The 26,251-nt window shown below is 41.2% G+C and overlaps 1 protein-coding gene across 1 annotated transcript in view; it reads right to left on the bottom strand.

The window, feature by feature from the left end:
* Positions 1 to 26,251, bottom strand: part of LOC144827279 (lipoxygenase homology domain-containing protein 1-like) — a 453,506-nt gene that overhangs the window by 121,609 nt on the left and 305,646 nt on the right. Inside the window, exons 7-8 of the mRNA XM_078685654.1 lie at positions 17,370 to 17,445; positions 47 to 122 (exon numbers count right to left, since the gene is read on the bottom strand). Of these exons, the coding sequence (XP_078541780.1) occupies positions 47 to 122; positions 17,370 to 17,445 (152 nt within the window). The remainder of the gene's footprint in view (positions 1 to 46; positions 123 to 17,369; positions 17,446 to 26,251) is intronic.

Below are 26,251 nucleotides of genomic sequence, written 5' to 3' on the forward strand. Positions count from 1 at the left end.
TACACATAGGACAAAAGGTAATGTACACACATGAAAAAGAACCTACTCGTTCACGTCAAAGATCCAAGTATGTTGCGTTGTGGACTCCTTCACTTGCACCTTTTTCACGTATACTTTGTAACCTGCCACAAAATAAAACAAAGCAAAGCAGAGTGTAAATGTTCCTCATCAAAGACATTAAATGAGGGTCCTAATATAAGGATCTATACATTCATGACATAATGACATTCACAAAATTAATGTCCAATGGGAGCTATAAGTAAGTTCCAAATGAGCATCAAGTTGTTTCTGTTTTAAAATCCACGAGAGCACTCATTATGGGTAATTAGACCACCTGAATGAGGAATTAGTGAAAGGCATACTGACTGAAGTTTTTGCTCCTTCACTGCGGGCGGCATTAAAACCTGAGTGAGAATGGGGGCCAGAGATACCCCATCATGGAGAGCTGTGAGTGACTGCAGCAGCATGCAAGAGGCTGCTGGGGAGCGGGGTGGTTAAAGTGGGGGCTGGGACCTCCTTTGCCAGCTTTCAAAGACCATTATTTTGGAGGCAAATTGAATATGTGCCACCTCTAAATGGCGAGCAGTGGGTACACCTGCTGAAGTACACCAATTAAGTCTAAGGAAAAATGTTTCTGTTTGCCCTTGTCATAGTAGTCCTGAACCACATTGTTCTGCATACTAGCTTTTCTCACTTACTTTTTAGTGAAATACACCTCCGTTTGTGGTCACTTTTTTTGTTCTGAAGATTACCCCGGAGTTTGCTTGAGGGTCAAAACATTATCTACACACATGTCCACATATAGAACACACAGGACTGAATATTTTGGACACTATCATTGAATATATGATCTGCAAATGATTTTTATACAGTCTTTTGTACCGCTTTTGGCCGCCATAAGTGTGGCAGGGTATGCTCAGACGTGAGTCCCTTGCTCACTTTGCCACTGGATTCAAGCAAGCCGGGCTGAAGACGGCTGTAATGCCAGAAACCGGTCCTCGGAAGCTTTTTCCAGTCCAGGGAAGGCATGGCTTGGCAGTTCGGGCTGGACTGTTCCCATGAGGCACAGGGTCAGACTGATTTGCATATAGCCATGTCTGAACTGGGGTGGCAGAGTGGGCTAAAGAACGGTGATGGATTAAACCCTGATCTCTTGACTGGGTGTGAGTGTTTGATTGGTTCAGATGCTCCGTCCATCACCACCCCCTTTTGTACCGCTTTTGGCCGCCATAAGTGTGGCAGGGTATGCTCAGACGTGAGTCCCTTGCTCACTTTGCCACTGGATTCAAGCAAGCCGGGCTGAAGACGGCTGTAATGCCAGAAACCGGTCCTCGGAAGCTTGTTTCCGGTCCAGGGAAGGCATGGCTTGGCAGTTCGGGCTGGACTGTTCCCATGAGGCATAGGGTCAGACTGATTTGCATATAGCCATGTCTGAACTGGGGTGGCAGAGTGGGCTAAAGAACGGTGATAGATTAAACCCTGATCTCTTGACAGGGTGTGAGTGTTTGATTGGTTCAGATGCTCCGTCCATCACCACCCCCTTTTGTACCGCTTTTATACAGTCTGTCATCTTCCTATCTTGGCTCACTTATTTGGGTTTGAGCACAAGGACAGTGTGTTCACATCTCACATTTTTATGAACCCCAATGTATCCCAATATAGGCCTAGGTAGCTACACAACCTTTTGAGTACAATTGTCCTACTTTGCTCTGCATAACGATTCTGGCACTGACCTTTTACCTAGTTATAGGCTGAATAAATGTCGATCAGTTTTCTCTGAAACTGGCTTCATTTATTATGCATGAGGATTCCTAGTATCATATCTCAATCCCTTAACCAGGACGTACATAGAAGGATTACCCTCTTCTGCATAATAACTCTGTTCAAAAGTCGCAGGTCCACTATACATAATGCCAAGCCATTGCATATCTAAGTAGAACCTCTTAGGCTACTTTTCAGTTATAAAAGAACCACATCTTCACCTGGGTGACCAGAGGAGAAGTTTCCACTCTGCCCTTAGACGCTGAGGTCCTGGCCTGCAAAAGCTCCTACACGCAGGGGTCTGACATCCCTTGCAGGGTGTACAACTCGGGACCAAGAGGGGGTCCTTCATTCTCTCCCATCAGGTAATGGGGCTTGCTCTTTCCTAGGGGATTCTTGGCTTTATACTAACATACATGCTATATACACGTGGGTACACTTAAATAGGGTTTGCATTGTAGGAGTACGCATGATTACTGCCATGTATCGATATGCCTGCATATATTTACTATTTTAGCATCATGTTAGAATTCTACCTTACTTTTACTCTGTCGGTGCTTGTAACCTTACATAGCTGTTTCTGTCTAATGATTGTCGCAGCAAGCAAGTTTTATACTAGAATGACGCTGGTTCAATAAATACTTATTAAAAACATCCCCATAGTTTATTCTGTGTATCTCTGAGACTAAGGGAGTACGATTGACTGAGTGAAAAGTACTGCACTGTTTCCACAATCCCTAGAGGATCAAGGATCTTTATGTTCGATAGTTGCCAGAAACTATTTGCTCCTTGGTAAAATTAGGGGGTTTATGGTGGCGCTGTGAGCTAGCTTGTCTAAAGGCTAACATATCCTTTGGGGGTGTCTGGAATCAGTCTGGACACCAATCCCTTAGTTTATTTTGTCTAAACATGCAGATCCTATGTATTATTAGGAACTACACAACAACACTGAACACGTACAGGTTCACTCTTTGATTGATTTATTGATTGTCTACATCTCATTTTACTGTAAAATATAGGCATTTCCATTTATCTTTTGTTCACATAGTTTTCTCCTGATTGCTTGGGGAAAGCTACCAAGGGGGTAAGCAGGGGTTATTCTAGATGTGTAGTCCCCTTACTTTGACTAGAAGGAAGGGTCCTTACTTCGACAGGGTACAAACCTGCCAACTAAAAACCCTCATTTCTAACAGAACCCAAGGAAAATCTGCACTCAACCATCTGGAGAATCAGAGGCCAACCCTTGTAGGTGTGGTCACCCATACGAGCTGAGGCCACATCTACAGTCTTTGCAGCGCTACAAAGACTATGCAGTCTAATTACTTGACTGAAGCTTAGACTTATTATCAGTGGCCTTTCCCACCATATGTGTACCCTGGACTATGTTACAATCTCCTTTTTGTAATTTAATTTTACACTTTATTTTTTATATTCTTACCTGTTGCTGCCCATTTAGGTTATTGCACCTATCCAAATTTTATGCGGAAGGATATGTTGACAGAAAGTTAGAATTGCCTGTGTTTTTCCCGTGCACCGCTTGTGGGTATTGATACAATTCTGTGCCTTCATCCTTTGTATAAACATATGGTCCACACCTATGTGGGGCATTTGCATTCATGCAGTGCAGTTCATGACAGTATATCTGAGTGTTATACCAGCGAGGCCTGTGTAGGCCTTGGGACCAACAGTAGAAGAAACCACATATTTTAAAGAAAACTTTCACAAAATTGGTCGCTTCCCTTCCACGCACCTGAAAGATTTGTGAATCACTGTACATCTATGCATTACATACTTTACGTCATACGTTTCAGGATTTTATGGATGTCTTTAACATTGACTATTGCTCATTATCCACATTTACATTTGTCAAAGAATGGTATGCGCAAGATGGAGACAAATGCTGTCTATAGGGAACAATTCCATGACGCATTAGGTATTGTTCCTCTCCTTTTTGTGGCTTGTCTGGGTAGAATTCAAATGGTTTGCAGTTAGAGGAGCCTCCAAGGACATGCACCCTCCCAAAGCCTCCATTCAGGAGAGAAACACTGCCACAGCTGGATTCCCTGACCCTTTGAAATTTAAGATGCAGTTGACACTGACTGACTGTGGCCATTGCCCCAGTGTCTCAACATCCTTTGGAATAAAATCTACCTGGAGGCTATGCCTGTCAGTGTATCTATACTGAGGAACTGCAAGCTCTCCACTTCCACCTGGTTAGGAGTAAGCCTTAAACCCTGGATTAAGCCCTATTAGACTGCATTGTTGCTGCCTGCTGTGAACGTTCCTACCCAGCTTAAGGAGACCAGAGAACTGACCTATCATGATGAAGGATGTTCTACGTCTCACTTGAAGGCATGACCTTGAAGAAATATTGTGTTTGAAGACACCTGCTGTGCCATTTAAAACCCTCATCTGAGATGGATGCAGGCTGCCAGAGAAATCAACTGCTATATTTATATGTGACATGCATGGTGACTCTTTCTAGAGAGCACATCCATCATTTCACAGATTTTTATTATGTTTCCCTTGTTTATTGCTCCCTTGACATAGAAGATCATGCAGATGATGCAGTTTAGCAGATTGTTACAGGCCAGCAAGCAAAATCCAGATTCCTCTAATGGTCTTTTATGAGACCCTTTATCCATCTCAACACTGTGAAATCAGTGTGCCTTCATGTTGTCTGAAAACACTACACACAAACTCTGACAAACGCTGTCCTTCTTTTTGCTAGTTCCCTTAACACTGTAGCTACCACTGAGTTGGATTTCAGCTGCTTTAACCTTTAGGGGTATAGTGTGACCATCAATTCAGCTAGACTATGTGTTTTAAACTTAATGAACTTTAGCAATTTGTAGAACATATGTTTCCACTTGTGCAAAATGCAAATCAGGCATTTTTAACTATATTCCGTCCTTGTGTCCGAAATTGGGGCAAGGATGAATTTTGTCATGTTGAGTTCTGTGAACAACACCGTCTAGCGTTCTGGTCATTTTTCTTTTTTCTGTGCTCCCACACTATAATTATAATGCAAACATGGCATACTTATGCAACATTGTGTAAGTTTGAGAATTTTATGTAGTACGAAATTCCCAAAATTCTGCAAATTGTTATTGTTATTGTTATTGTTGTTATTGTTAATTTAGATTTATATCGCGCCAATCACCTGCAGGTCTCTAGGCGCTCGGAAATCGATGGATTCATACAATAACTATACGTCTCACAAGAAGGTAATACAGCAGCCAGATTACATTGTACCTAAGGCCCTCCCAAACAACTTACAACAGTATCATTAAAATTTTATCTGGGTCTAGTCACATTGGCTGTGTGTTGGTCTTCACAAGTTGAGCGGTGATACAGATGCAGCTTTGTGGCACTCATACACTGATGTGGACACCCCTTCGTGAATACAGGTTTGGCCACAGTGTCAACGACGCTTGATTATAAGTCTTTAGGTCAGTTCTCAGCTAGAATCTTTACAGAGAGAAGGGGGGAGGCCTCATGATGTAGGCCACTCCTAGCTTCACTTCTGAGTGCCTGCTTCTGTGGGTGCTCCACACACTGGAAACAAGCTGTGTTTCTCCTTCTTGATGGTCTCTCCTCCTGCAGGGCCAGTCACCCTTCCTCAGAAGGCAGGCAGACTTTTAGGCACTAGGCAGACCATCAGCTCCTCCAACATGCTATGAGCACAGTTCCTGTCCTATAACATACCCAGAAAACTGATTTGATTTCATCTGGCAGATTGTTGACCCAAATTGTAAGTGAAAGGAAATAGCTTTGAGTGAAATGAGTATAACCACATGGATTCAGAAAGGCTTATTGAGGCCTTGAGAATACACAGATTGTGGCACTTTTTAGATACTTTAGCAGTCTTTCAGAGACGTCTGTGCATGTAGGGGATCTATGACAGAGCCAGCACTTTCAGAAAAACTCATCTACCCCACATACTTCTCAGGGTATACACCGAAGCGATGTAATCCACTAGCCAGATCCATGAAATGTTCCTTCTTTTTCAAATTGAATATAACAAGGGTAGGGATGCACACCAGTAATATTCATCTTTTTTGTTTCTCTTTTTCAAACACATTAAGCGCTCCCTCAAAATGAAATTTTTTGAGAAATAGCTTGACCACTCCAAGTGTCCTATATTTACAGCTTTACTTGGAAACACATTTAGTAGTTTTAAATCTAAACTTGCAATTCAAATGGTTAATGTTTTTGTCTGAGGCATAATGAATTTTAAAAAACATATTGATACAATTTAAGTTCATGGAAAGCCATAGAAAATGGCATCAGGCAAAATGTATGTTGAAATGATTGTCCCCTTCTAATGCTCTTTGATCATGTAAGCATTTAATCCTGCCTTTAAATGTTCTCGTTTAAACTACAAATTCATTATTGTAATACCTAGCCTCTATTCTCCTACTTTTAGCATAAACTTATTTTTGAGTACTCAAACCTGTTGTCTGCATACTCAAGCTAAGATGTCTAAATGATAATGTAACACTTTGAACCACTGTCTCAAAATATTGAAAGGCGTTGTGACTCCCTTGGAGGCTTTATCCATGCAAATATAAAATCACAATTAATTAAAAAATAAATAAATTACGAACAATGGGGGAGAACACTGGTGAAATGAATGCAGTCCAGGGGACCAGGAAGGGTGTCTGAACTTTACTTCAACCATCTTACTCTGTAGGTCACCTACTACATTGCCAGATAATTGATAACATCTTTAACTTGTTTGCATTTTAAATTTACAGAAAGACACCATCAAAGTATCTGGAAAATTGCCTTTGAGGTAAATCTATTCTGGCATTAGGATTATACAAAAGTAACTATGTTACACAGGAATAATTTAAAATAATGTTATCTTGCTTAATTTGGGGATATTGTTAAGATTATTGATATTAGATTTCATGGAAAAGTAATACAGTCCAAACACTTATGGGGTAAGTGATCCTGTTTTAGGTTTAAACCTATATTAACTGATAAAACCCCACTGAGAGGGAAACAACCCTCATGAGTGCAAACATAAAAACACTGATAAAAACACCTGTAAAACCACAAACTAAAATGCCATTCAAGGCAATGGACACGTACCTGTGAAACTTGAAAAAGTGGTGAAAACATGAACAAAGACTTTTCAAATACCAATACAAAGGTGTCCTATTGTTACGCATCATATTTCCAGCTAATCCTGACTTTTTACCCAAGTGAGCCTTACTGCTGTGGTTTCTATTCCACAGTTATAATGTTAACAGCAAAACGACAAATCCCAGAATACAATGTAATTTCTTTTTAATTGGTCATGACTGACCCAAGTGAAATATTTGCCATGGGGACACTTGGAAGTTTTGACTGTCCTCACAATATCACCACCTTAATGCAGTCATGCAAAGAGTGCAGAAAAGCAGTGCTGTGCATGCTTAAAGAATCATGTTTAAGGTGCCTTCGAATCTGGGGTGCAACACAGGCCCCTGCAGCCCCCATGGTGCCGGGGCCCTCAAGCTGCAGGGGGCCCTCTCAGCATGGTACTCAGGCCCAACAGCTCTGGAATGAATCAGCATTTGAACGTGGCAGGGGGGCCCTCTCAACTTCCATTACGCCACTGCTTAGAATCCAGGTTACAAATTAATCTAGTGTAATTCAAAAATCTTAAGGTTTCACTTGGTACTATGCTGTTGGCCGGGTAGACACCTTCTACAACATTCCAATGTTAAGCAATGAGTAAGTGAACTAACCTTAACTGTGAACAGGAATTTGTTCATTAAAACATTTGACTATAGCACTATTGCATTAAAAAACAACTAGATAGCCCAACGGAGTGAATGTGAAAGGTAATTAGATGTGAAAGAGGGTAACGGGATGTGGGTGTGAGTGATAGTGCAATACACCAACTTTATATGCTTAAAACAGTCTAACATTAGATCACTGGACAATGGGAAGACACTGATCCCCTTTAGAGGAGAAGCATTACTTCTCCTCTAAATTAAATATTTACTTTATTTGAATTACTGCAAAAACAGCTTGCTTTATAACCAGTGGAAAACACGGCTTTTTCTACTTTGGGGGTTAGGCAGCTGAATAAGCAGTGCTAAACACCAATTTCGAAAGTTTTGGAAAACACTGAGAAAACACCACTGAACGCCACAAATAATAAACACTGAGACAGGACAGCCTAATTATGGGTTATGGGTTAGGTTTAGTATTATAATACTGTTCCTTATGGTTTCAATGATTATTTATTAAATCAAAATACCTGTACAAGTCAGTTAGGGCTAGGGTTAGCATAAACATATTGAACATCATTACATTAAAAAATTATTCTGATTATATCCAGGTAGCCTTAGAATAAGATTCATAAATATTTCAATGAATTAAAAACTTGAAAATGCAACTAATTACAGTGATAGAGTGAGCAGTTGAGTTAAAATAGGGTTACTGTTTTTTTAACTTATTAATTAAACATAATCCACATAAATTCTATTTACATTATGACTACGGAATGGTTAGCATTAAGGTAATTTTTTGGGTTAGTGGTGAAGGGCAAACTGTAGGAGGAAGTGTATAGGACAAAATAAAGGTAATTTGAGTGTTATGGATGGGGCAAAATAAATAAAGGTAAACTACAGCAGACTACAAGGTATAGGAAAGTAAAGTAAGGACATACAATCCCAGGATTGTGATATGCGCACAGTGACCTATCGAGTGCTGGGAACTTTTGGCCCAGAACTTGTTTCCTCTTTGCGCTTGGCCAAGTGACTTGCTTGGCCATGTCATAGCCCAAGCAGGAAGGAAGCAATTCAAGAATAATATTTTGATTACTGATTTTATATTACTTTTAGCGACTCGATCTACAAAGGGCCTAGTGAATCATCCCTCAGTCCACAGTGAGCAGCAGTTGTTGCCATCAGTTGAAACGCCTCCTTAGACAACTATGGCCCTCATTTAGAAAAAGGAAGAACTGGAGTACAGCATAATAACTGTCTGATTATTGGGTAGCTGGACAATTATTTTGTTATATATCTGAAATGGGAAACAAAGAGAAAAGTGCTATAATTGCTGGCAGAAGCAAGTTTTCTCTGAGTCATTCCTCATATCAAAAGACAAAAATCAAGAGACGTCATTAGTAACTGCTGGTATTAGCATTAGCAGCAAAGATGTATTGTTTAATTCATAGTTTTAGTCCTAAGGGTATATATTGGTGACTTATACTGATTTAAATACCATTGTTTTCTATTTTTAGGCCGAGAGTAGAGGGTAAATGTAAATGTAAATTGATACTTGTATAGCGCACTACTCACCCGCAAGGGTCTCAAGGCGCTTGTACGAATACCGCTGTGGAACCCATCCTGGCTTTCCCTGTGAGGTGTCCACTCCTGGGCACCCCCAAGGTGGAGGCCAGGCATCCTTTGCGTTGTGGGGGCCGTTGTGGAGATTAAGCAAGCTATTGCCCAGAGTTGCAGAGTGGGACTCCATGATTGGAATAGGCACCGAGGCGAGAATTATCAGGTCCGTGGAATTTTGAGCCCAAGACCCGCCGAGGCGGGGAATTGAGCCCTGGTCCCGGGCTAAACCTCTGCATCAGGGTCTGCCGCTCTAACCATTGAGCCACACTTCTGCATGCATTACATAGTTTAGCAGACAACAAGTGGCTTGCTGTCATGCCTCAGTAAGCATTATTATTCTTTTGTGTTTAATTTAACATGTACATGCAAATAATTGTAGGTGATCTTTTAGAAAAACGAATGAATAAAATACAAATTTTAAGAAATTATTTCACCTAAACAGTTTAATCAAGACTTTTAAGATGAATGACATTTCCCATTTGGTAGAAACCAATTCATATAACGTAAAAACATTTCTTACATTTCTTAAGGTAAAATGCCATTGTTCCTGCAAATGGGCTGGCTCTGCTAATTGTTATTATTTTTCTGCATAGGTAAATTTCCCTTCCATACTCTGTAAAGTGGTAATGTGATTTTTTTTTTTATCTGTTCCAGCAGGATAGGCTTACCAATCTCCTGGTCCGCTCTCAGCTATATTTCCTCTCCACCATATTCCCTCCCTCTCCACCTTCTTTTTACATCCTCACTCGCTAGTTTTATTTGGGTGAGGGACACTCCCAAACTCCCATCCTTCACCAGTTTATTTTTTTTATTTTTCAGTTAAGAAAAATTATTTAATTGGCAGAAATGTTTACTGATAAGTGGGGGTATATCTTCTCAACCATAAACCAGCTCTATTAGGCTGCACTACCTCTGGGATCAACTGAAATCAACACCATTCTTAGGAACTGCTACTGAAATCAGTTTTGTTCCGTCTGCTGGCTGGGCTGCCAGCTTAAGTTGCTGAGCAGTAGTTATAAGAGAACGGAGTTGTACATGTTTTTTAGGCCCAACTTCCCAGGGGTCCTGCATTTCTAGCCAGCACAGAGCTGTTTCTAGTCCTTTCATTTCTTCAGTTGCTGAAGGCACCAAGGGACCTTCTGCTTCAATGTCACTTCATTTATCCTCGCCTGGTGTTTCACAAGTAATGACAGCACTTATCATTGACTCGCCCATCTTGTACTCCATAGGGTCTTCGACCACTGGGTTTACATCATCCAAGTGCACACCTACAGCCAAATCCTTAAGTGTCAGTTGCTTATATGCCAGGGCAGCAAGAATGGCCAGACCTGTAAACACTTTGCCGTACTCCTCTCCATCTGTCTGTACGGGTGCACCTGATTCAAATGCTGCCCTGAATCCAAAGAGCCAACACTTCTCAATGCTTTCAGCCTGAATCATATTTCATGACTGCCCGCAAGGTAAATCATATCCTTCAACATGAAGGACATGACAAAGTCACAGGGTCTGGTGTCACAAGAGACAACCAATTTCAGAAGCTCTCATTTGTAAAGTTGCTTGAAGGAAGAGATGACTCCTTGATCCATGGAAGGGTTTCTGTTTCCAGTGCATTTGGAGAAGAACAAAACATGGATGTGTCCATCCAAGGTCTGCAGATCTTCATCAGTTGGTGATGGTGGAACCTGGTTGACAATTAAAACAGCTTTCTGGGCAAGGCAGCACCTTTTTAGGTAACATTTAACTTCGGGGACAAAGTTGTCAAAGAACCGCTCCCGTAAGCACTAAGGGGTCAGTCAGGCATTCTTGCTACATCTGTATGCAGCAGGGAATTTACCTTGGTTACGATATCAACAACTGGGGGATCCTGCAGCTTTCCTTCCACCAAGGGCTTGTGGTTTCCTCTGAGGTTAGCAGCCAGCAAGTTAGAGACCCTATCTTCCACCGTCTTAAATCCTCCCACTTGTTTGGCTTGCTTCGTCTCTTGCATCTGGTCAGGCAGCAGTTTCCAATACAAACCTGTAACATTGCCATTGTAGATCTGTTCATCCCCATATCTCCTATCACTCAATGTAATTTTGGGCTGTACCGGATAGACCACAGTTAGCTCCCTTTCAGCTGGCCTGACTTCAGCCTCACCGTAGACCTGTTGACTTTATATTCCATGCCTTCATGGGCAACACCAAACCCAGCCATGACTGGCTTTGAAAGTGCAGTGCATAAATTTGCCTAGCAAAGGCTTCAGTCTGTGCTTGTATGATTAGACCAGATAACGGAATACCTTCTTGGTGAAGAGCAATGACCCAGGAGAACACTGCCCCGTCAATATCCTCTTCATTGGCCAGTCTCTTCTTCCTACGATGCATGCCCAGCCAATCCCTCAATGTGCCTACAGGCACCCCAAAATAGGGAGACACGCTAGCCTGCCTCTCCCCATTCTTCAACTTCTCAATGGCCCGTACCTTTTCCTTGCTAGAGTATGCTTTGCCTTGCCAAAGGCCATTTTCACCATTTGTGGGGGTGCAATCTGAATCATTAAATGAGGGCTCAAGTACCTACCCACCCTTGCATGTCAAAATGAGTAAATATGAACGGTATGAAAATGTTCTGAAAATGTCCACACTGAGAGGTTGATTATTTAGTCTAGCTTACAAGAAACTCAAGGAGATAATCACTGGTTCTTCCACAATTAAGTTTCTAGTATCAAATTAATACATTACTTTTTTACAGCTAATTCCAGTTATCCATTAGTTAAATTTGTTTTACTTTTGTTGCAAGTTAAAGAGGCATTATTAAAAAAAAGTTTGAAATCCACTGACATACAGAATATTTTCTGAAACGAAGCATCCACACTTAATCATATAGGGCCAAAATTCTTCAGAATATTGCAGGTAATGCTGTGAGTGGCAGTCACAAATTGTTCTGAAAAAGCATGCACACGAACCAGGGCTCGATAAACCACTGATGCGTTAACCTTTGAAGGCGACAAGCTTATAATGGAAACGATGACCCAGGTGGAAACACAAACACAGGATATTTATTTCTGCAGAGGCGTACATGTGATGATGGAAATACCATGTTCTTAAAGTACTGGATAAATTCGACATTTTTGAAGAGTGCAGCACTAGGTATGTTTTCCCACTAGAAAGGGAAGCAGTCCAGATTTTGTGTGGGAGCAAATCACCCACACTTTGGGACACACGCTGGGCTTTGTACTTGAGGTGCAGTATTCAGAAGGGAGATATTGGATAACATTTTCTCATTGAGGTCTGACCCACTCTCCTTCCCAATCTTCCTTCACAGAAGGTAGGGCTGAATACCAGTCATAGAAATGCACACAAATGCTGAAGTGATTTCTATGAGCTGAAATGCAACCCCCCAATGCAGGCTATGATATGAGTGCCAATATTGACCATGCTTCCCGATGGAAAAGTAATGAACTGAAATTTGACAAGGATCGGTGCCAGTCTCCAGGCTCTAGAATGAGCACACGGCTCACACATTTTCTGAGGTATATGTTCTTGTTGGAAATACTGCAAACGTAATAATACAAATGGACTGTTATCAGCAAAATGAAGTAGTTGTCCTTCTGGGGAAGGTAACCATATGGTGATGGGTTTGAAATTAATGTTGTCTTCCCAGTGTTAAAGCGATGAGTTTGTTCTTTATGTTGAAAGCTTTATTTTTTTGCTATTTCGGTGCTAGCACATGTACCACTGGAGATGCACTATGCTCAACTCACATACACTGTTGACGTTTTCAAGAACGTGTCCCTGATGTAGGGCATTACTCTGGTGCAGTGTCCCCGATTAAGGGGATGGCTTTGAATTACTTGGAAACTCTTTAGACACCTGGTGGCATATGTTCAAGGATATGGCACAGTGCTGTGGAAAAGTTTGCAGAACTGTGCTGCATCATTACAAAAATGCAGGGATGCACTGTATTTACAAGAATATGGCACACTCCTGTGTTTTCCCTTGAGCTGGTGCTTAGAATAGCGGTCCTTCCTGCACATAAACAATAAACAATGACGATTCGCTACTTCTAAGTGACCTGCATTTTGCAGCACACATAGAAGTAGCAAATCACCATTATTTAATGATTGTTTTTGTGCAGAAAAGGAATCATTAATGGTGTTTTGCAGTATGCAGCACACCCAAAAAACGAAAACTAGGAGAAATAAAAGTATTTCTCCTCGTTGCGCCAATCTAACACCTGCTTTTGTATGGCATTCGTTTTTGGTACTGCCTCAGATTTACACATTCTTGTAAATTTGGGGCAGGGTAAAAAAGCAATGGTTGATGCGTTGGAATGCCCACAGCGACAACCATTGCACGCCCCATTCACGCACATTCCTGAGTGAAAGGGTACCATATTTACAAAGCAGCTTTAAGCCATGCAAAGTGGCTTAACACTGCCTTTTAAATATGGTGCAGGGCATTGCGCCACCAGAACGTCAAAAAAATGACGTTCCAGTGGTGCAATCCCCTTGTACATATGCCCCCTTGTGTTTAGATTTGGGGCAGAGGGCATAGAAACAGTTTCATGAATGGTGATGGTGTGGTGTTCTCGGCCATCTGTTGATATAGTGGTGCGTGGAGTACATTACCCCATATGTAGCGGACCTGAAGTCTCTGATGTAGTACTCCCACATTAGGTCAGTATTCACATTCTATTAGAGTTGTGCCTCCGGATACAGAAATAGTTGGATGCAGTATTCTTGACTTGTATATAGGCCAGAAGTTCAGTTTCAGAGTTGGAAACAGCAACCCCAGGGGTAGGACGTGAGAGGTAGAGTCTCTCTTCAAGCAGGTCAGTTTCCAGTGAGATCCAGGCGCTAGTGACAATAAAAGGATCCCTGCACTGTAGAGGTATGCAGAGCAGTGCCAGTTAGTCCCAAGATGCATGCAGGGCCTTGTGACAGGCTCCACCGTAAGCCGACAACTATTGGCACTCTGTGTCTGGCCCCTGACGACCGAGCCCAGCAACAGTGCTCAGTATATACTAGAAGCGGCGGGCCTGGGGCGCCCCAGTACACTGCTAAGACAATTGTTTTCCCTCTCCCATTTTATTTTTCTCTCCCATTGACTCCTCCCATTTACCAGTTTTAAAAAAAAGGATTTTTTTTTGATCAACACGATCCTCTTTCTCCTCCCTTTTTTTGGTGGGCGCCTTCTGTTTTCTCATTGTTCCCTTTAAATCTTTCCCTATACTATCTCCAGTTCTGTTTGTCTACTTACTACTTTTTCTGGTTAAAAGTATATACCCATACCAAGCATTTGCTATGGGTTCTACATTTTTTAAAGAAATGTATATTTTTGTTATTATTGCAATATTTGTTTCTGAAACAAAACTGCACTCTTTTAACTTGGTTTGCCATAAATGAATGTTTTGATTATTTGGGTTCTCAGACATGGGAGTCTACTACTTTATATTTCTAATAATGTAAATACTACACATGCAAAGGCACAGGCATAAGTGTATTTATCGCAGTTTAAAAACGGGATAAGACTAACGTGACTACTCTTTCTTGGGTCTGAAAGTTCCTCCTTGTTACTCAATATAAGCTAGAAATGTCCTTAAATGAAAAAATCGTAGTGTTGCCAATGCACAGGTGGAGTGATGCAGCCTTTACACAGAGGTACAATATTAACTATAGCCTTCAACACTAAATATTAATAGAATGGATTCAGAAGGTTGAAAGGACAGGTACAAAATCTAAACATTAAGTGCTCTGCAGAGGAAATGTTTGGAAAAATATGCAACGTAACTTTTACTAGACGTTGATATCCCAAAGAGTCAGGGGTGGCGGAAGTGGTCCTTTAAGGCTGCCCCTTTTCCCCACTCTTAGCCCCCTAACAGCCTTCTGTTTACGGATGATGAACAGAGAAGGATGAACAGTAAATAAACATGATTTCTAAAGAGCCCTGTTTACTTCTATTTCTTGCAGATTGATCCCTTCATGGTACCTGAGACCAGGGGTCACCAAGTCCAGTAGCAGCAGTGGCAACGTTCAAGCAAGTGATACCCACTGCTACCCTGGCAACTTCCTCATTGAAATCAATACTGCATATCTATTTGTTTCTGCCTCCCCTCATAAGATGATGGAACTTAAATATTGAATGGTATGTGTTTAGATTTTGTTAATAAGGTGTACAAAAAAGATGTCCTGGTGCTGGATTAGCATAATGGTGAATCATGATTGTATGCTAATGCATCGACCTCCCCTACATCGTGGGACCCTATGTGGCATGCGCTACATCTGCTATGAAGTTAGTACCATGGTAAGTATTACATTAATTTTACCACTACCAAGGCTATCACTACATGAACCCTACCATTTAACCTACATCTAAGTCATATGTAAGTTATATTTTTATTAATTATTTTCTTTTTTGTAATAGTAACCATTTTATTTTTTTTATTTGACATTTAAATGTACTGGAAACAAGTATACTACATTTATCAAAAAAGCCACTAGTTTATTAAGTGTTTACAAGAATTGATTCGCAGTTGAGATTTTTCATGAGACTAGAAAGCACCAATAATTTCAGGGACATGCAAAGAAGACACGGATGCACTATTGTGCGGTATTTATAGACCAATTTCCTTATTAAATCAGGATGTCGAAATCCTGATAAAATGATGGCCCAATAGATAGGAGATTGTGATAAAATGCATAGTTTGTAGGGAAAAAGTAGGTTTTGTGAAAGGGAGATTTGACCGTGATAATTTGAGATTATTAGAAAATATTGTAAGAAAAAAGAAAGAGTAAATGCTTTTATCCTTTCATTAGATGCTGAAAGAGCATTCCAGAATCCAAACTGGAACTATTTACAAGAAGCATTAAAAACAATGGGGAATCATTCAGTGAAAATGAGATATCATATGAAGGTTTAAAGGTTCTGGTCTTAGTGAATGGTAGTAGCGGTCGACAGTAGGTGTTTCTGTAGGGCGGTAACGTGGGCAGGGGGAGGGGCAGGGTGGGGGGTAGTAATGTATGGATTACGGAGTTTTACAGGTAAGTAAACATTTAAATAAATAAAATGAATTTCGTTGCGCGCACTTCATCACCAAATGTGATGCAGTGCGCGCAACGAAATTAGTTTTATTTATTTAAATGTTTACTTACCTGTAAAACTCCGTAATCCATACATTGCTACCCCCCACCCTGCCCCTTCCCCTGCCCCGTCACCGCCCTACAGAAACACCTATTGCCGACCGCTACTGGTGAATGGCTAACAATCAAACCATTTGAATGTCAGAAAGGACACAAAAACAGGTTGTTCATGTATGAAATATTTAATTTAATAACACAATACAACTAATTAGAGATATTTTTTAATTTAGCTTTTTTTTTAAAACAAACAAATATAAAGTGCATTCAATTAATGCACAATTAATTTAAATTGTTGACATATAATTTATTCATAATTCATTTAATGTAATAACCTAAACCTAACCTTAAATCTACTTGTTTAATATACACTATCTTACTCTATTAACCTTAATATAGCATTTGAATTTTTTTATTTAATTAATATTTTAAATGTAATGAATAATTACCTAACTATAGTGTTATACTTTTCAGTGCCCTTTGCCCAATTTAATATTAGTACTGGACTTTGGTGATGCAAAGTTCAACGATGTAGTGTGCTTCGATGTGGAGAAGCTATTGATGTCTGTCCATGTTGTGCCCATGATATAGACGGCAACATGCTGTATAGTCTCTTTTACACTTTACTGGTATGGAAACAGATTATGGAAGCAAGGTTGACTATTTCAATTCATGCAAGCAAGGATATGTTAAAATACATTGCTGGTCACAGCACTTCCCAGTCAACTCAAGTAGTATCTGCTTTTCTGCATGGGGTTCAGGTGAGAACCAGGCTTGCAACTGCTAAGGTTTTTCCTCCCATGGGACAGACAGAACATCTTGGTGATACATAAATGCCAGCTTGTGCTACAGGACAAAGGTTTCCAGTGGAAGTGGCATTGTCCACACACCAACCATGCCCCAAGGACCACAGCAAGAGATTTGAGGTATGTCAGTTTGATGAGGTGGGCTGAATGATGAGTGTGTGGTGAGAGTAAAGGGAAGAGTGCGAGGTGGGGGCGGATGGGTGTGGTGAGATGGTGTGTGTGTGTGTGTGTATGTATGTGTGTGTCTGTCTGTGCTTGAAAACACTCCAGCAAGAATACTGTATTCTACCCAATTGTTTCATTCATGCATAGTCCAATTTTTCAGCAAATAAATCTTACCATTTCTGTTGCTGACAGAGAGACTGATTTTCTGTAGTTCTCCCAGTTCCACAGCATAAACAGCCACTGAAAAACACTACAAAACAAAGCACAACTTACATTACCAACAGTGAATTAGAGATGTGTACCCATGTAGGATAACACAGAACACAATTACTTTTGTTAAGTGTTAAGTTAGACCAGCAATAGAATGGCCCCTTCTGCCTTTGATGCCATAGTGCAGCGGTTAATAACGTTTTATATCTTCTGTGGACCCCCACTGAGTCAATACTGGAGCCTTGGACCCCCGCCTAAGCAATTCTACAATTTGAATATCTAAACAATACACAAAAATACAGAAACAAGTGTAAATCAAACAAATACACAACACATTATAGAAGATTTTATTACATTTGCAAAACAAAATTCAAAAATCTAAATTTTAAATTGACAAGAATGGTTGAAACTTTTCAAGATTTTGTTTTATTTCTAAAAAATGAAGTAATATGATAGACTCTAGCATATCATTTTGTTCTTTTTGCGCGTACGTTATGAATCTGCGAGTATTATTTTATTTTATAAACTGCAGTGGATCCCCTACGTAGGTGTTGCAGACCAGTAGGGGTCCTTGGACCCCTGGTTAAGAACCACTACCATAGCACCTTAAGGCTATCATCTACACTTATGGTAGGGATTTTTATGGAAATGTATTGGTAATGCTATCATTTTGACTTATTATAACAAGGAGTATTAATCATAATTAACAAGCACAATCATCATGCACAAAATGAAAATATTTTTCGAGGCAACAGGTTTCCCATTTTACATTTAGGTAATAACTCAGCAAAGAACTGCACCAAGTTGGTCCAGTGGCATAGCTAGACCTTTTGGTACCCTTGGCGGTCCCTGCAGTGGCCGCCCAGTGGCAGCCACGTGTAAGAGTGGGGGGTGGCAATTCCTCTAGAGCCTCCCCAGGGAGGCCGCAGGTAAGGAGGGAGTGGACGCTGCCCCCAAATCCTGTCCAGCCACAGGCTGGCCGGCCCTCCCGCATTCCCTTGCTACACCACTGTGTTGGTCATACATAGCTACACGATTCAAAAAGTGGGGGTGGTGATGGACAGAGTATCTGAATTAAACAGAACACTCGTACCGAGTCAAAAGATCAGGGCTTGATCCATCACCGTTTTTTAGCTCACTGCACCATCCCAGCTCAGAATCTGGCTATATACAAATTAGTCTGTTCTTGGCCCAGTGCATCATGGGAACAGGGCAGACCAAACTATCAAGCCAATTCTTTACTGGAAAGGAAACAAGCTTCCGGGGACCGGTTTCTGGCATTACAGCCGTCTTCGGCCAGGCTTGCTTGAATCCTGATGGTGCAGTGAGCAAGGGACTCACATCTGAGTATTCCCTGCCACACTTGTGGTGGCTAAAATGATTCAAAAAGTGGGGGTGGTGATGGACAGAGTATCTGAATTAAACAGAACACTCGTACCCAGTCAAAAGATCAGGGCTTGATCCATCACCGTTTTTTAGCTCACTGCACCATCCCAGCTCAGAACCTGGCTATATGCAAATTAGTCCGTCCCTGGCCCAGTGCATCATGGGAACAGGGCAGACCAAACTACCAAGCCAATTCTTTACTGGAAGGGAAACAAGCTTCCGGGGACCGGTTTCTGGCATTACAGCCGTCTTCGGCCCGGCTTGCTCGAATCCGGATGGTGCAGTGAGCAAGGGACTCACATCTGAGTATTCCCTGCCACACTTGTGGTGGCTAAAACGATTCAAAAAGTGGGGGTGGTGATGGACAGAGTATCTGAATTAAACAGAACACTCGTACCCAGTCAAAAAATCAGGGCTTGATCCATCACCTTTTTTTAGCTCACTGCACCATCCCAGCCCAGAACCTGGCTATATGCAAATTAGTCTGTCCCTGGCCCAGTGCATCATGGGAACAGGGCAGACCAAACTACCAAGCCAATTCTTTACTGGAAAGGAAACAAGCTTCCGGGGACCGGTTTCTGGCATTACAGCCGTCTTCGGCCCGGCTTGCTTGAATCCTGATGGTGCAGTGAGCAAGGGACTCACATCTGAGTATTCCCTGCAACACTTGTGGTGGCTAAAACGATTCAAAAAGTGGGGGTGGTGATGGACAGAGTATCTGAATTAAACAGAACACTCGTACCCAGTCAAAAGATCAGGGCTTGATCCATCACCGTTTTTTAGCTCACTGCACCATCCCAGCTCAGAACCTGGCCATATGCAAATTAGTCTGTCCCTTGCCCAGTGCATCATGGGAACAGGGCAGACCAAACTACCAAGCCAATTCTTTACTGGAAAGGAAACAAGCTTCCGGGGACCAGTTTCTGGCATTACAGCCGTCTTCGGCGAGGCTTGCTTGAATCCTGATGGTGCAGTGAGCAAGGGACTCACATCTGAGTATTCCCTGCCACACTTGTGGTGGCTAAAACGATTCTAAAAGTGGGGGTGGTGATGGACAGAGTATCTGAATTAAACAGAACACTCATACCCAGTCAAAAGATCAGGGCTTGATCCATCACCGTTTTTTAGCTTACTGCACCATCCCAGCTCAGAACCTGGCTATATGCAAATTAGTCTGTCCCTGGCCCAGTGTATCATGGGAACAAGGCAGACCAAACTACCAAGCCAATTTTTTACTGGAAAGGAAACAAGCTTCCGGGGACCAGTTTCTGGCATTACAGCCGTCTTCGGCCCGGCTTGCTTGAATCCTGATGGTGCAGTGAGCAAGGGACTCACATCTGAGTATTCCCTGCCACACTTGTGGTGGCTAAAACGATTCAAAAAGTGGGGGTGGTGATGGACAGAGTATCTGAATTAAACAGAACACTCGTACCCAGTCAAAAGATCAGGGCTTGACCCATCACCGTTTTTTAGCTCACTGCACCATCCCAGCTCAGAACCTGGCTATATGCAAATTAGTCTGTCCCTGGCCCAGTGCATCATGGGAACAGGGCAGACCAAACTAACAAGCCAATTCTTTACTGGAAAGGAAACAAGCTTCCGGGGACCGGTTTCTGGCATTACAGCCGTCTTCAGCCCGGCTTGCTTGAATCCTGATGGTGCAGTGAGCAAGGGACTCACATCTGAGTATTCCCTGCCACACTTGTGGTGGCTAAAACGATTCAAAAAGTGGGGGTGGTGATGAACAGAGTATCTGAATTAAACAGAACACTCGTACCCAGTCAAAAGATCAGGGCTTGATCCATCACCGTTTTTTAGCTCACTGCACCATCCCAGCTCAGAACCTGGCTATATGCAAATTAGTCTGTCCCTGGCCCAGTGCATCATGGGAACAGGGCAGACCAAACTACCAAGCCAATTCTTTACTGGAAAGGAAACAAGCTTCCGGGGACCGGTTTCTGGCATTACAGCCGTCTTCGGCCCGGCTTGCTTGAATCCTGATGGTGCAGTGAGCAAGGGACTCACATCTGAGTATTCCCTGCCACACTTGTAGGGGCTAAAATGATTCAAAAAGTGGGGGTGGTGATGGACAGAGTATCTGAATTAAACAGAACACTCGTACCCAGTCAATAGATCAGGGCTTGATCCATCACCGTTTTTTAGCTCACTGCACCATCCCAGCTCAGAACCTGGATATATGTAAATTAGTCTGTCCCTGGCCCAGTGCATCATGGGAACAGGGCAGACCAAACTACCAAGCCAATTCTTTACTGGAAAGGAAACAAGCTTCCGGGGACCAGTTTCTGGCATTACAGCCGTCTTCGGCCCGGCTTGCTTGAATCCTGATGGTGCACTGAGCAAGGGACTCACATCTGAGTATTCCCTGCCACACTTGTGGTGGCTAAAATGATTCAAAAAGTGGGGGTGGTGATGGACAGAGTATCTGAATTAAACAGAACACTCGTACCCAGTCAAAAGATCAGGGCTTGATCCATCACCGTTTTTAGCTCACTGCACCATCCCAGCTCAGAACCTGGCTATATGCAAATTAGTCTGTCCCTGGCCCAGTGCATCATGGGAACAGGGCAGACCAAACTACCAAGCCAATTCTTTACTGGAAAGGAAACAAGCTTCCGGGGACCGGGTTCTGGCATTACAGCTGTCTTCGGCCCGGTTTGCTTGAATCCTGATGGTGCAGTGCGCAAGGGACTCACATCTGAGTATTCCCAGCCACACTTGTGGTGGCTAAAACGATTCAAAAAGTGGGGGTGGTGATGGACAGAGTATCTGAATTACACTCTGAGTAGTTGGAATTGCTAATGTAATTTTGGAAACTTTACCCCAATCCAAAATGGTAGCACTATAATCTGTTGAACGCTAGAATATAGATTATACCGCTAATATATTGTGATTAAGCGGTCTGATTAAATGGAATTATCTAATGTAGATTTAAATACTTGTCAGGACCCCTTTTCGATCTTTGATATCGATTATACAACTGAAAATGTTAGGCTAAGATGGCGCCCGTAACTTGTGATTATAAAAAGCCCTTCAAAGATGGCCCTGATATAGCGCGCGTAATACTACAATTGAAAACACTAGGCTAAGATGGCGCACGCAATTTGAGATTATAAAAAGCCATTCAAAGATGGCGCTGACGTTGCACGCGAGAAATTATCGGAGGGGTTTCCATGACACACGGTGAGTGAAATGGGCAACTGATAGATATATAATAGTAGGAGTTAAATACAACAATGGATAAAATAATAAGTTCTATTACCTTTATCCCTTAGAACTATGGAGCAGGACTATTAATAAAATACGAGATCTGTGACAAGGTTAAAATCACAGATAAATAAGTTTAATAGTAAGATTTATGATATTTATACTGTGATCCTTCGCATCTGAACTGTGAACAGTGATATTAATCGAGTTAGTGAAATAACTTTGAGTTTAGTCGTCATATCGACAACTTTATTAAATATTGTTAATCTTTATAAATGATTGCTGAGAAGAGATATTCGATTGCTCCTAATATAATATGAAATCAAGTTAGTAAACCATACTAGACACGATACGAGGTGATCTAAGGTAGTGATAATACTAATATTCCCCTTACTGTGAAATATATATTGTGAAATAACCATAAAACAAGATCGAAACTGATACTTACATTAAAATATATTGTCCTAGAAGAACGGATACTGAAAAAAGGAAACTCTAGTACAGCAACCAAAATACGATATCGTGCTACAGAACTGCCCACTTCAAAATACGAGGTGAGCAAAATGTGATAATCCGTGGAATGTACTGCACTGAATTAAAACTAGACAATGGGCTGTGGCTCATGACAGGGGAAATGTTGTTTGTCTGTTGTTACAGCTATAACGCTAAATAGGATACAGTGGACAGAACCTTACAAGTAGGATTTAAACTGGATTTGTACTGGTATGTTGAACTATTATAACAATGGGACTTCATCTTTGAAATTTACTCTTGGGTTCTTCCATAGGTTACGTTAATTATGCTTAGAATTACTTTTCATTTCCAAAATTTATTACACTTTGGTGAATTTAGTTTCCTGCTTGGCAATAGGGTCTATAAGTGATGTCTTTGCTATACCTCACAACTACTTGGTGGTCTTCCTTAAAGACAAGGATAGCTGATTGTTATGAAATACATAAGTTATATTTAGTTACAATTACTGTAATTATTTACAGCCCTGAAGAAGTCTTAATGTCTAAGACGGACTAAGACGAAACACGTGTTGGCTGTTTGTTGGAATTTACTTTGGATGAAGAAGGCTGTTTTGATTTACTTTGGATGAAGAAGAGTTAATGAATAAAGAAAAAAAGAGAAAATCGAAGAAAAGAATTACAAAATTGTGGACTTTAATTGACTTTTTGAGTGCTCGGTGGATCGTTTTTGCATTTGGTCGGACCACACAGGTGGTCTTGTTTGGAGTTAAGGCAACAGGCTCATATCTACCTGGAGCACCAGGTTACTTTGTAAATTACTCTTTCCTGTATTTGCTGTGCGCTCCCAGAAACTGTTGTCAATTTGTGTAGTTTAAGGACTATTTTTAAAAAATGGCTTCTTCAATCCTGATAGTTAAGGTCTGTCTACCCAGAACACTTGCAAAAGAGAAAACACATCTTCTCTTACACTCCCTTCTGAACTGAGACAAAGTTCAAGATCAAAACAAGCAATCAAGTCAGACAGCTCTAGTTAGGTACTCTATTAAGATAAACAGTGTTTCTTTTTCTGAAATTTCGATGTATAAAGTACACCGAAGATACAGCATCTCTCAACTAACCTACACTCAGATTAAGTATAACGTGTGTAGACCATTCTCTATTAAAGATCGAAGCAGGCACCTAAAGCACCACGTGATTCCAATATGGGAGAGGATTTCATTGGGTGTCTACGGTCTGCCACCCACCTTTTTCTTACCTCATGCTTCAAAGGGGAACTCTAATGTAAATTATAGGAAGGTCAGGATTCGGTTCCATGCAGTGTTTGGAACAAATATGGCTGACCTGGTGGCAGAAAAAAGTAAGGAGCAACCCCTGGGAGGCCAAGACTTAACAGTCCAAGATGTACGGGAATAACATGAATAACTCTTTGGGCACCTGCCAGAAGTGACAAACGCACACTTGCAATGTGCTTTAGAATGACATTTATTTTTCGTTATGTGGTTAAAATATAATTAAAAAGAAATATCTCACCCATACTATTACAACTTTTAAAATTTCTTATCAATAATACCTTTTTTAGATTTACATTTTAGTCCAGCTGCCACCGGGCAGAACCCATAAATTATTTCCATTTATTTCACCAGATGTTTTGTAAGGGGCAAGTAGGAATCCTTTTTTAACAGGCAATGTCAAGGTTAAGCACATAAGAAGAGGTATAAATTTAAAAAAGTGAGTTGCGGTAGCCACTCTGTAGTTATAGATAGGGCGTTCAGAGATAGAAATTCCTTGAATTTTTGGCCCTGAATAACTTTGCACCTAGTTGATGAATCTCTTGAAACTTTCCAGAACTATTCCTCGTTGTAAATTGGCGGATGATGGAAAGGTTTGCGGTGTTTGGTCAAGTGGGTATGAAGAAAAATAATGGGGGTCCCAAAACAGATTTGGACCCCAATGCATTTTACATAGACTTTTTGTTTTGGATGTAGCGCTAAAACGGCAGTACGAATTTTAAAGACATTTCACAAGAATTTACAGTATTCTATGTCGCTGATCCTTTTTGGCATGTCAACTAAATTGGCTTAGTGGCTTTTAAGTTATAAGGCAAAACAACTTAGTGATATCTGTTGTCGCGGAAGTACAATGGTAATACCGCAGTACATAGCGATGACATCACAAAATATGATTGGCTACTGGCCTATAGTCCACAGTGGAAAGGCAGCCAGGTTGGATAAATAATAGGTTTGACTGTACTGTATGTTAATATTAAAAACAGAGATTGAAAGGTTATGGATGTACTGTAAGTAGGCTTCAGAAAGCCCACATAATATAGTAGTGGTAGGGATATGCCATTTAATATACATATATGTTTTTTTTTAATTTTAATTATGGACTACCGTGGTAATACCACAGTATTTTCTAGGAAATGCTGTTTTACCAGTAAACTTGAAATATATATATATATTTCACAATATCAAATTATATTAGATATAATATAGGGGGCCTCTTACAAGAGCCATTGGTTGTTTCGAAAAGAAAATAACTTTGATATGTTGGATAAGCCAATAATTAAGTTTCAAAGGTGTATGCTATTCTACTGTACGCTACTCCACTCTACTACTCCACTCAACTCTACCCACTCCATTGTACGCCACTTCACTGTACACTACTCCACTCTATGCTATTACAGTGTGCACTACTCCACTGTACTCCGCTCAACAACACTGTACTCCATTGAACAACAGTCTATGCACCCTCCACTCTATCACACTAAACTCCAATCTACAGCACTTCACTATGCAACAATATACTCCTGTCAATGCCAGTCTACAGCACTCTAGTTTAATGAATTGCACTGTACAACACTCTACTCCACTGTACAACACATTATGTAACTCCCTCTATGCCACTCCGCCCCACTTTACTGGACGTGGCTCTATGCCACTACTTTACTCTACTATACTGTACTACACTACTCAACTCTCTTCCACATAACTCTACTCCACTCTATGCTACTCCACTCTAGCACACTCTACTCTGCACTACTCCACTCTAAACCACAGTAATCCTCCCTGTGGCACTCTTCTGTACTCCACTCTATGACACTTTCAAAGACTGTATGACACGCCAGATCACTCCACTGTATGACACACCACTCTACTCCACTCTATGAAACTTTACTAAACTGTATACCATGCCAGGCCTCTCTACTCCACTCCAAGTCACTCTACTATACAACATAACACTCCACGACAATTAGCTCTTGTCTATGCGACTCTACTATACAATAATATGCCCCTTTTTACGCCACTGTTCGACACTCCACTCTACACTGCTCCACTCTACAACACACTCCTCCACTCTATGCAACTCCACTCTACAAAACTAACCTACACTGTATGCCACTCTATGAGACTTTACTCCATTCTATACCTGTATGCTACACTGTACAACTCTTTACTTCTCTCTACTCCACTCTACAAGACTTTCCAACAAGTTATGACATGGCACTCCACCGTACCCTACAAGACCCCACTCTAACTTATGACACTTTGCTCATCTCTATACTACTCCACTCCACTCTCCTGCACTCCACGATACTGAACACTAAGAGATGCCACTCCACTTTATGCTATGTAACTTCACTCTACTCCTCTCTATGACACTCTACTCTATGACACTGCTCTCCACTGCACTGTACAACAGTCCATATAACAGCACATCACTCAACTACACTAGACTCTATGGTTTGAAACACATTTTTTT

The sequence above is a fragment of the Lissotriton helveticus genome, chromosome 4_1, assembly GCF_964261635.1.
Source record: "Lissotriton helveticus chromosome 4_1, aLisHel1.1, whole genome shotgun sequence".
Classification (NCBI taxonomy): Eukaryota; Metazoa; Chordata; class Amphibia; order Caudata; family Salamandridae; genus Lissotriton; species Lissotriton helveticus.